Below are 11,788 nucleotides of genomic sequence, written 5' to 3' on the forward strand. Positions count from 1 at the left end.
TATATATATATATATATATATATATATATATATATATATATATATATGTACTCTTGTATTTATTTATCTATTTATTTGTTAATTGTTAGGCTTCTTGATGTGGGACCTCAGTCCGAATTTCTTACCAAAAACATGCAAATGTGAGCTGGTATGACAATAAATAGAAATCCTTGAATCCTTGAAACTCTGCGTGGGACCATGGTGGAATTCAAAAATCAGGTGGATGGGCTGAGGAAAAGGCTTGAATCTGTGGAGGGTGGTTTGAAATAGAACAATAATAGAATTATTGATATTCCTGAGTTGCCGGACTCATGCACTCCTACAGTGATAGCCAAAAAGCTAATGGAGGTGCCGAAGCTGTACTAGTTACCACTGATCAATCACGTACACCAGGCGCAAGGCAGGAGAGGCTCGAATGATCAATCAAGAGTTTTCTTGGCAAGGCTGCATTATTATCAAGATTGTGTGGAGATATTACAATGATCACGCAGCAGTAGCCCAATCTACTTCAAATAGTCATCCATATTCATCACACCTGATTATACTCCCAAGCGTGGCAAAGGCACGAGCGGCGTTCACTGAGGTGAGGCGACTCCTGCAGAACCAACCAGATGTTTGGTATGGACTTCTTTTTCTTGCACGGCTTCACATCACACATGGCGAGACGGACAAGATGTTTGTCGACTCTGTTAAAGCTATGGAATATGTCAAGAGGAATGTCATTCCAGCAACGGTCGATGAGGATCAAAAGAAACCATAGTTCAAACCATGTACAGCATTTTATTATTATTGAAGGGTGGCTGTGGCTGAGTGATTAGAGCAGTCGTCCTCCAATGCGAGAGTTGGGGGTTTGAAGCCACCAGCAGTCACATGCTGAAGTGTCCCTGGGCAAGACACTGGACCCCTCATTGCCTCTAATGTGTGTCCCATCGGTGTATGAATGTGATAAAGCTCTGATTAGTTTTTGTAAAAAGTATAGTAGAGTGCTGTATGAACGGGTAAATGAAGACATAGATTGTACTGTAAAGCACTTGATCAAATGGAAAGGTGCTATATAAGTACACTCCATTTACCATTTAAAATTAGTTTAAAAAAAATTTAAATACCTATCATTTAACCCAAAATCATAAGAATCTCTATAAAACTAATTATCTACCTCTCGTAAACAGAAAATTGGTTCCAGCAGTTCTTTCCTTGATTTTATCTTCAAATCGGTCAGAGTCAGAGTTTCTTTATTAGTCATTAACACCACACGTGGTACATGTGGTGGAACAAGATTGTCTACTCAAGGTCCCAGTTACATACTGCAATAAAATGTAAAAGAAAAATAATAATAAGATATAAACTAAGAAAAACATACACTTAAAATACACTAAATACTAATAGCATAAAACATTACACCAAACAGCAGCACAAACATGAGTCTGTGTGAGCAGATGAGCATGAATGAACACATCAACATGAAACAGATCAGCAGCAACATGATGTGATTATTCTGTTTAGAGATTCATGAGTCTAACAGCCTCAGAGTAAAAGCTGTTCCTCAGTCTAGTGGTTCTACACTTAATGGTCCTTAACCTCCTTCCTGAGGAGTGGTGCTCCTATTGAGTTTGTCGATTCCTACAAATATTTGGGTATATTGGTCAATTCGCACCTCTCTTTTAAGCTCCATGTGGAAAACTTGGTAAGGAAACTAAAAATTGGGTTTCTTTTTCAGAAACGGGTCCTGTCTAATTCTGAATGCTAGGAAATGCCTTGTAATTGTGACTTTCCTTCCCTCAGTTGACTACGGTGACATTATTTACATGAACGCCTCTACAAGCACCTTGCAGATGTTGAACACTGCCTATCATGTTGTGCTAAGATTCATATACCATACCATGCCACTTTATTTATAAAGCACTTAAAACAGCAACAAGGCCAACCAAAGTGCTGTACAGACAGAACAACAGGTAACACACAAAGCAAAATACAAAATGAGGTAAATCAGAATATAGACAAAAAACGATGCAGATAATGACGACAAACCAGTGTGGAGTATACAGGATCAAAACACAGATCATCTTGTGTTGAAAGCTACTGAATAGTAGTGACTTTTTAAACGGGACTTGAAAACCGAGAGGGAGGGGGCCTGTCTGACAAGCAGAGGTAACTCGTTCCAGAGTCTTGGTCCTGCTACAGAGAAGGCCCTGTCACCTCTGCGCATATCTGGCTGTAACTACTGTACCCACCATTGTACCCTGAATTAAGTTAAGCCACTGGTTAACTGGACATCATTAACTTCACACAGACTCTCCCACTAGTACATTTTCATCTTTAAATCACTTCTTGGTCTGTTGCCTTCATACCTCTCCTCCTACATGTCTCTGCATGAGTTCAGCTACAGCGTGCGCTCTCAGGACATTATTACTCAGTGTTCCCTCAGTGAGGACTGAACTTGGCAAAAGGACCTTCTCCTCCTCCGCTCCTGTTTCCTGGAATATCTGGGAAAAAAGATCTGAAGCGCTCGACCTTGACCTAAGTGACTTTAAAACCCTAAGTACCTGGCAAAAGCCAACGCAGACATGTTCCTGTTTTTAGTTTTCTACATCACTTTACAATCTAGCTGGTTTTTTGTTTTGTTTTATTTTTAATACCATTATCTTTCATTTATTCTTCTCAATTTATATGCTTTATTTTATGATTGTCTACTGTTATCATTCTTTGTTAAAATCAGATCTTTCTTGTAAATGAGTCCCCAGGGCTCAATGACTCAAACCTGTGTAAATAAAGGTTGAATGAATGAAAAAGCGTGGTCCTGCTGCTCAGAGTGGTGTCTGATTTTAATCTTAAACTGACCACCTCTGCTGCCTTGTCAGTAGGAATGCACATAAAGAGTGATGTGACATCAAGAGAGACCATTGTTTCATCAGTCTCCATGATGACATCCCTCACCTTATCCACAAAGTCCATGGTGTTCTCAAGGTGGTAGTTTGGCATTGCTGGGGCAGGCTAAAACTTTGTTCCTAAGTTGTTCTGCTTCAAACTCTGACATTTTGATGTTGTGGATGGTTTATTCTGTGGCTGTGATCATCTCCACCAGAGGAATTCTTCTGAAGAATCGACTGAAGAAATATTTTGGATAAATTACAAAACATTTCAACAAAGAAGGATCTGTCCAGAGGACCTGATCTTGTTAGAATAGTGTGAATGACTAATAAACAGGGACAAAATAATTATCTGCACACAGGTTATCAAAAGTGAGTGTTACTGTGACCTTTTTTAATTTTAAATGTCATAAACTGTATTCCAACATTTTTCAGTCAGGTCATCTGGACAGTTTCTTTTTTTTTTTGTGCTGAAATTTTTCGCCTTCGATCCGGAAGGCTATGTTATTGAGCATGGACTTTGTTGTTTTCAACCAGTTTGACACGACTGTCAACAAGGAAGAGGGCCGGCAATGGAGGAGGGGCCGTGACAAAGAGACCATCTTATCACCAACATAACTGGTTTGTTACACTTTGGAGTAAGCTGTTGGGGGAAGAATCAGTTTTGCGTTGTGTGTTTCCTTGACTGATGAAGTCTTCTGGATCGAAGGCGAAAAGTTTCAGCACAAAAAAAAGAAACTGTCCAGATGACCTGACTGAAAAATGTTGGATTGTATACCTGGATTATTGAGCATGGACTTTGTTGTCATAAACTGTATTACGATGACAATGACATGACAGCTGCATGGGCACAAAATTGTTTTTCCATGTTGCATTTCTGAGTTTCACACCTATATGGTATGGTACCAGTCTCTGCTAGAAGCTGTGAAGCAACAGTGTATTATTATAAGGAGGTGTGTTTTATTTAGCGAAAGGCCATTATTACCTCACAGCTTGCATACCAGACCTCTATGACACTCTGGATGTTTTTACAGTGGAGTAAAATGTTGTCATAACTCTGATAAGACATTCAGCAGTCCAGAACAATGCTGTGCATTAACTTGTTTTAACTAATTTTGTAGTTTTACTTGTCTTAGAAATCATGGGGGAGTGGTGATGCAGATGTTAGAGAATGTGGGCCTGTGGTCAGAAGGTTGTAGGGTTAGATTCTGGACCATAAGGTGAGGGGAGCGGCCTGTATTTGACGTTTAACTCCTAACTGGTTCCACACGTATACGTCTTTTGTTTATTTGAACTGGGGACTCCTAGTGCTCTTTTCTGTTTAGGGAATTATGATTATCAAAATATGTCTTCTAAAATGTTACAGTCGTCTAGACTGCATATGTTGAGCGTCCCGTTAGTCACATATAGGCCATAATATAGCTATGCACATTTTCTGTCTTATTCAGTACTGACTGTGATGTTTCTTTTCAGAATTTCTCAGAATTCAACTTGCAGAATGTCAAAGCTAATATGATCTGTCTGGTTGGCAGGCCGCAGACTGATGGAAGATGAAACATTTCTCCGTTAAAGAAACTGGTCCAGATTAAATGATTTAACCTTTTTTGTTGTTATCTACCTGGATGATGGAGCCTACAACCCTTTTTTTTATTGTCAAGAATGTTATCATGCATTATGTTTGAAAATATTGTTCTGTATTCTTGCCTTCTTCATCAGGATAATCATTCCTTGCAGCTGTAATGTTTTTATCAAACTGCTGAATGTCTGCTTGATCTTCCCGTTGGGACTCATGTTTTTCTCTTCTTTATGTTTGCCTTTCAGTTGTGGACTGAGGAAGTGGAGAAAGTAAGTACATTTACGAAGTCCTAATTTGTTTTCCTTCCATTTGATTAAGCAATTGAACTTATTTGTTCAATTCATTTCACTTTATTTATATAGCGCCAGTGCACAACAGAAGTCCTCTCAGGACACTGAACAAAAACATTCACATACATGAGAGCCAATGAGTAAAAGTTATCTTAGGAAGGAAGCCAGCAGATGTGTTGAATCTTCACTTTGTCACAGTCTCCCATCCTGAGCAAGCACAGAGGTAACAGTGGAAAGGAAAACTCCCTTTTAACAAGAAGAAACCTCCAGCAGAACCAGGCTCAGGACGAGCGGCCATCTGCTTCGACTGGCTGGGTTTGAGAGGACGAGACGGAGAAAAACTATAGTCCAGTAAATCTATTGAGCCAGTATCTCTCTAGGCTGGAACTGTTCCAGACCAGCTGGCCAACAGTATTTGCCATCTTGACATGTTTGTTCAGCTCAGTTACCTTACGTTAGTCGCAAAGACTCACAGTTTTGTCAATTCAATGTTGGAAAACTTTGTGACAAGATTTTTTTTTCTTCTCAAAATATCCCTTTCAGTACAGCTGTGTTTAAACACCTGCATGTGCTGGTGAAGATTCTTTGTATTGAACGTTTTTTGAAACACCTGCATAGGAACTCTCTCTGACTGAAAAGATCTGAGGCTACAACCCTGATTGTCCAGGGGGTGGGAATTGTTGGCCACCACACTATTCAAGTCTATTACAATTCAGAAGGCAAAAAAAAAGATTATAGATGTATTTTGATTCAGTCCAGTGACTGGACGGTGGTAATGTTGTTATTGTTTCAGGCTGAACAAGATCTCAGACTGGCCCAAACGGAGTTCGACCGCCAAGCAGAGGTTACACGACTGCTTTTGGAGGGCATCAGCAGCACACATGTACGTCGGCTGCACGCACAAACACACAAACATCTTTGTATATCCACAGGCATTATTTCAATTTCAGTAATTTAACTTTAACAGTCAACGCTTTCCTTTTTACCTTGGTATTTTTTGTACCACTTTGTTTTTCCCCACATTTATTTTGATAGAGTTGTTTCTTCTCAGTGAAAAGGTTGCCGGATCAAATCTCAGTTGAGGATTTTCTGGGTCTCTGGCTTTGACCAACACAGACTGCAACCTCTTTTTAAATCATTTCATAAACAAAGTTGCTGCCATCAGGGCCTCTATCGCTCCCATATCAGTTTATTGTCCAGTCTCTCTTACTTTTGATACATGGTCATCTTTTACACCAGTGGCACTACAAGACACCGCAGCACTGCTGGATCGAACAAAAAGGTCATCTAGCCCACTCCATGTCCTCCCTGCATCCTTTTTCATGACCATATTTTACTGTATTGACCCTAGTGTTCTTAATCTGATTAACCTCTCCCTTTCTCCTGGCTCTGTGCCATGTCTGTTCAAAACAACTGTTGTCTGTCCACTACTAAAAAAGCCACACCTGGATCCTTCTCTTCCTGACAACTATAGACCCATCTCTAAGCTACCATTTTTATCAAAAATCCTTGAGAAGGCTGTAGCAGAACAACTGAACCGCTTTTTGGAGGAAAAGGGTCTCATGGATACCTTTCAATCTGGTTTTCATAAATGGCACTCTACAGAGACAGCGTTATTAAAAATGTAAAGTGACATGCTGATGGCAGCTGACTCTGGTCTTTATTCTGTGCTAGTTTTATTAGACTTAACATCAACCTTCAACACGGTGGATCATACTGTTCTTATTAACAGACTGAGAGACTTGTTTGGCATCTCTGGCACTGTGTTAAACTGGTTCACCTCTTATTTATCTGAAAGGTCTTTTTCTGAACCAGGTTTATTCAGTTAGTGCACCACTGTCTTGTGGAGTACCCCAAGGTTCAGTTTTGGGCCCAGTCCTCTTTTTATTGTATTTATATCCTCTGGGGGTTATCCTAAAACACTATAAAAATTTGTCTTATCATCTGTATGCTGATGATGTTCAATTGTATTGCTCTTTTTGACCTTCTGAGATGTACAAACTGTCTGATCTCAACAATTGTCTGTCGTTTTCCAGCCATGATTTGAATTCAGACAATCTGCAGTTAAATGCAAATAAGACTGAAACTATCCTGATACATGCTCGATAATCCAGGTAGAAAAATCCAAAAAAAGTTCAATCTGGTCCTCTGGACATTCAAAAAACAAGAAAACAAAAAAAAAAAACGTAGAAACGTTTCGTCTCTCATCCGAGAGACTTCCTCAGTCTGAGGTGCTGTATTCAGCTCAGTCTCTTAAATAAACTCTTTCAGGGATGAAGATGTTCACATCCTGGACAGAGAGGAACGATGGTTTGAGAGAGGAGTAAAGGAGGCCATCTTTGTGAAAAGAAACCGTCCATCATTAAACAGGGGTGGAGGCCTCTGTGTTAAACTGTCCCCCTCTTACAATGCTGTGATTGCTAGTATCACTCAGCCTCCTGTGAATAGTAAACAGCCATCAGTGTGCTAATGATCCATTGTTAGGCTGATGGTCCTTCTTGACCATGTGATCAGCTGGTTTTGGTTGTCGGCAGCAAACAGGTTGATCCACTCTGAGAAGGTGCTATTTAAGAGACTGAGCTGAATACAGCACCTCAGACTGAGGAAGTCTCTCGGATGAGAGACGAAACGTTTCTACACTTTTTTGTTGTTTTGCTTTGTTTTTTTTTTTTGAATGTCCAGAGGACCAGATTTAACTTTTTTAGACCCTGATGATAAGATTTCTGTAATTAAACATCGCATGTCTTGGTTTTGCCTTTGTGAAGCACTTTGTGATCCATATGTCTGTGAAAGGTGCTATAGAAATAAAGTTTTACTTACTTAATTTGCATGCTCTCCCTGCACATGCATAGATTTTATCTGGTTTTCTCTTTGGTCCCACAGACCAAAAACGTGCATGTTAGGCTGATTAGTAAGTCTAACTTGTCTAGTTGTGAGTGAGAGAGTGAATGGTTGTTTATCTCGTTTGTCTCCATGTGTCCCTGTGATGGACTGGAGACCTGTCCGGGGTGTCCCCCGCCTCTCACACAGTGACTGTTGGACATGGGCACCAGTGACCTCTGCGACTCAGAAAGGAAGAAAAATGCATTTGCATATGTCATATTTGATCATTTATTGAATTCATTCACCCACTGAAACAAGAAGTTTTCTCTAGCGAGACATTTTTTGGGAAGCTCTGAGGAAAACAGTGGGTTTAGACAAGCTGCACACTTTGTAAATACATCATCTAAGTAATAAAACTATTAAAGCCGTTATTAAGAACAAAACATGTTCTATGTCGTATAGGCTTTGCCCTTTAAGGCTGTCGCTGATGGGTTTATCCCGTTATGCGCAAGCATCATACTGAAAAAATTAGTCCACGCCCACCTGCTGTGTGGGCCCCACCCGATCCGTATAAGTTACATTAAGAGCGGGTAATCGGCTCCCATTTTTCTTCAGCAAGCTAATAAAAAACAACTGACCTTCAACAAGATGTCCAGCTCCAACACCATCCGCTTGTGTCCTTCCTGCAAGACCGGTTACTTGCTCAGCTTCGACCGGCAGGCACGACACCTGCGAGGGATGCCTGGGTCCCCGCCACGTCGCCCGCGCTTCCTCCTGCCTTCTCTGTGACGAGCTTCCACCGGAGGAAAGGCAGAGGGGAAAAAAAAAAAAAAGGAAAGGCAGAGGAGAGCAGCCTTGTTTAAGGCTACCCTCGAGGACTGCCTGTCCGTGGCGGGAGACTGTTCGCTGGACGACGCCATGGATTTCTTCGACGCCGGCTCTCGGAGTGAATCGGATGATTCCTCTGGGACTGGTGACGTTAGCAGCAGCCCCGACGCTCGTTCCCTCCCGGGGAGCGCAGTGTTGGAAAGAGGGAGGCCGAGCGGATGCTCGACTCCTCCGGGGTTTCCCGCCTCAACGGCCACACCGCTCCCTGCCGTCGGCGCACTCCTCTCGAAGCTGCCCACCATTATCTGGGAAGCTGCTAACGTAAAGGGGCTCTCCGTCCCCCCCCCCCCCCCCCGCTCAGATCGGATGATCTTGCGGGAAGGTTTGGCTCCACGCCGGCTCGCCGTCTTGATCCCATCTGGCCTCGTTTTCCAGCGGTGACATCGTACTGGAACGAGGCCGCAGCCGGTCCTGGTAGGTTGAGGGCGCCCGTCTCCACTTACGCTCCCATCACCAGAGTGGAGGGGTTCACCAAGCGGGGCTATCCCTCGGTACCCCCCCTTGAGCCAAGCCTCGCGGAAGCCTTCGGAGCGAAGCTGTCCAGGTTGGAGCAGCGTCCCGTCCCTCCGGGGAAACACGACCAGGCGGTGACCGCGCTCTCCAATCGAGCCCACCAGTGTGCTTTTCAGGCGGCCGCAGCTAGCAACAACGTGGCGCTGCTAGCATTTCGCATGTCCAAGAGACTGGAGGCCGTGAACCTGCCCGAGGAGACAAAGAGCTCCCTCTGTAAGACGGCAGACGCCATCCTCAACACGTGCGCTGCTTCCACGGTTTGCCTGTCGAGGATTGCAGCGTGGATGACGTTGATCCAACGATCCACCTGGCTTCTTCACTCTCCCTCGCTGCCGGAAAAGCTGCACAAGGACCTGATGGAGGGCCCCATCACGTCGGACGCGCTGTTCGGAAGCAGCTTAAAAACCATGCTGGCGAATTCGAAGCAGTCGGAGGAGATGTCGGAAGCTGTGCGCCATCTCATCAAGCCGCGCGGCTCATCCCGTCCCCCCACCCGCTGGAGAGATCGTCGTGAGCAGAGGCAGAAACATCGGCGCTCCACGGCCGCAGCAGCTTCGTCTCGCTCAGCTCCACCACCAGCCCCGCCCGTCAGAGACCACCCCTCCTCATTCCGGCAACCTGCACTTCAGCGTTCCCCCAGAGATCGCCTGCAGACGGCGCTCGGGGCAAACAAATCGCAGAGCTCACGGGGGAGAAGATTTAAAAAATGACGGTCTATGGGAAACGCCACCAAGACTGCCAGGGTTATGGCGCATTTGCAGCAACTTAAAGGGGACATATTCTTTTTACAAGAGACACACCTCCGGAACAAGGAGATAAGGCGGCTTAAAAGAAGTTGGATCAGCCATGTATTTCATTCTAGATTCAATGCCAGAGCCCGGGGAACAGCCATACTGATTCGTAACAATATCATGTTTGAACAACACAAAATAATAGCAGACACGGATGGCCGGTTTATAATTGTGGTTGGCAAATTGCAGAACTCTCTGGTGATACTAGCTTGCGTCTACGGGCCAAATTGGGATGACAGTACCTTTGTGCCCAAACTATTTTCTTCCATTCCTGATATCGAAAAACATTATTTAATATTAGGGGGAGACTTTAATATGGTCCAGGATACCTGTTTAGATAGATCCTCAAAAAAACCAGTTCCATTATCGAATGCTGCTAAAAGTCTCAATGTGTTTAAAACCCAATTGGGACTAGTGGATCCGTGGCGACATAAAAACCCAGCACTCAAGCAGTTCTCCTTCTTTTCCCATCCCCATCGTACATATACACGCATAGATTTTTTCCTTATTGATATCACTCTTTTCTAAAATGAGGGATAGTAACTATCACACCATAGTCATATCTGACCATGCTCCAGCCTCCTTAGATTTAGAATTGGTTGGTCAAACCCGTAGTTTTAAACCTTGGAAATTCAATTCTACTTTACTTACCGAGGAAGACTATAAACAATTTTTAAAAAACCAGCTTTCACTCTTCTTTGATCTTAATGATTCACCTAACATTTCAAGAAGCACCCTATGGGAAGCCTCAAAAGCATATATGAGAGGTCAGCTCATTAGCTTTACTTCTAATTTGACAAGAAAAAAGTTAAGTTACACCAATGACCTGCTGATTCAGATTAAAGAAGTGGATTTTAGATATGCAGCCAATCCGGACCCTGACCTCTATAATGAACGCGTTAGACTCCAAACCGATCTCAATTTGACTACATCTAATACAGCTCTACTTCAACTAACTAAGACAAGGCAGCGTTTTTTCGAATCTGGCGACAAAGCGGGGAAGCTTCTAGCTTTCCAAGCCCGAGCTCAGGCAACCTCTAAACTAATCCCATTCATCAGATCGGATACAGGGGAGATTCTCTCTGATCCCAGCAAAATAAATAATAGGTTTGCGTCATTTTACTCAGAACTTTATACCTCTACCAATCCACCCTCGTCACACAATATACTTAATGATATCAGTTTTCCACGGATAGACAATGAGCTGAGAGGTCTGGGTGGGCCCATCACTATAATAGAGGTGCAAGAATCTATCAAATCCTTAAAGTCAGGGAAGTCCCCTGGACCTGATGGTTTCTCTTCAGAATACTACAAGGCTAATGTTGAGGTTTTGGCACCGGTCTTGGCAGAGGTGTATAATGAGGCCTTTTCAAACAGGCGCCTGCCTAGTACTTTATCAGAAGCTACAATATCCCTAATCCTTAAAAATGATAAAGATGCCTCATTATGTAGTAGCTACAGACCTATTTCCCTTCTAAATGTAGATTTTAAAATTTTATCAAAAATTCTTGCAACCCGTCTTCAGCAAGTGCTTCCCCACATTATTTCACTAGACCAGACAGGCTTTATGATAGGACGACAGTCATTTCATAACACTAGACGTCTTCTTAACATAATCCATACGCCAGGCACCCCATCACCGGAAATAATCGTCTCTCTTGACGCCGAGAAGGCGTTTGATCGGGTCGAATGGAGCTTTTTATATGAAGTTATGGAACACTTTGGCTTTGATAATGATTTTATCCTCTGGGTTAAACTGCTGTACTTTTCACCGGTGGCCTCAATTAAAACAAATGATATGGTGTCTTCACCCTTTCCTCTTGGAAGGGGCACCAGGCAGGGATGCCCCCTGTCCCCCTTGCTATTTGCCATTGCAATAGAGCCTCTTGCGATCTGGTTGCGTGTCGAGAATGGTTTTAAGGGTATTCTAAGAGCAGGGGTAACCCATAAGGTGTCCCTTTACGCGGATGACTTGCTCTTGTACATTTCTGATCCTCTTACTTCTCTTCCAGTAATATTTAACATCCTAGAGCAATATAG

The 11,788-nt window shown here is 43.0% G+C and overlaps 1 protein-coding gene across 1 annotated transcript in view; it reads left to right on the forward strand.

Moving 5' to 3' along the window:
• LOC119413708 (endophilin-B2) overlaps nucleotides 1-6,059 on the forward strand; it is a 138,050-nt gene extending 131,991 nt beyond the window's left edge. Inside the window, exons 8-10 of the mRNA XM_037680763.1 lie at nucleotides 4,689-4,712; nucleotides 5,527-5,616; nucleotides 5,973-6,059. Coding sequence (XP_037536691.1) covers nucleotides 4,689-4,712; nucleotides 5,527-5,616; nucleotides 5,973-6,059 — 201 coding nt within the window. The remainder of the gene's footprint in view (nucleotides 1-4,688; nucleotides 4,713-5,526; nucleotides 5,617-5,972) is intronic.
• The last annotated feature ends 5,729 nt before the right edge of the window (nucleotides 6,060-11,788 follow it).

Source organism: Nematolebias whitei, chromosome 8, assembly GCF_014905685.2.
Source record: "Nematolebias whitei isolate Nwh7 chromosome 8, NemWhi1, whole genome shotgun sequence".
NCBI classification, from domain to species: Eukaryota; Metazoa; Chordata; class Actinopteri; order Cyprinodontiformes; family Rivulidae; genus Nematolebias; species Nematolebias whitei.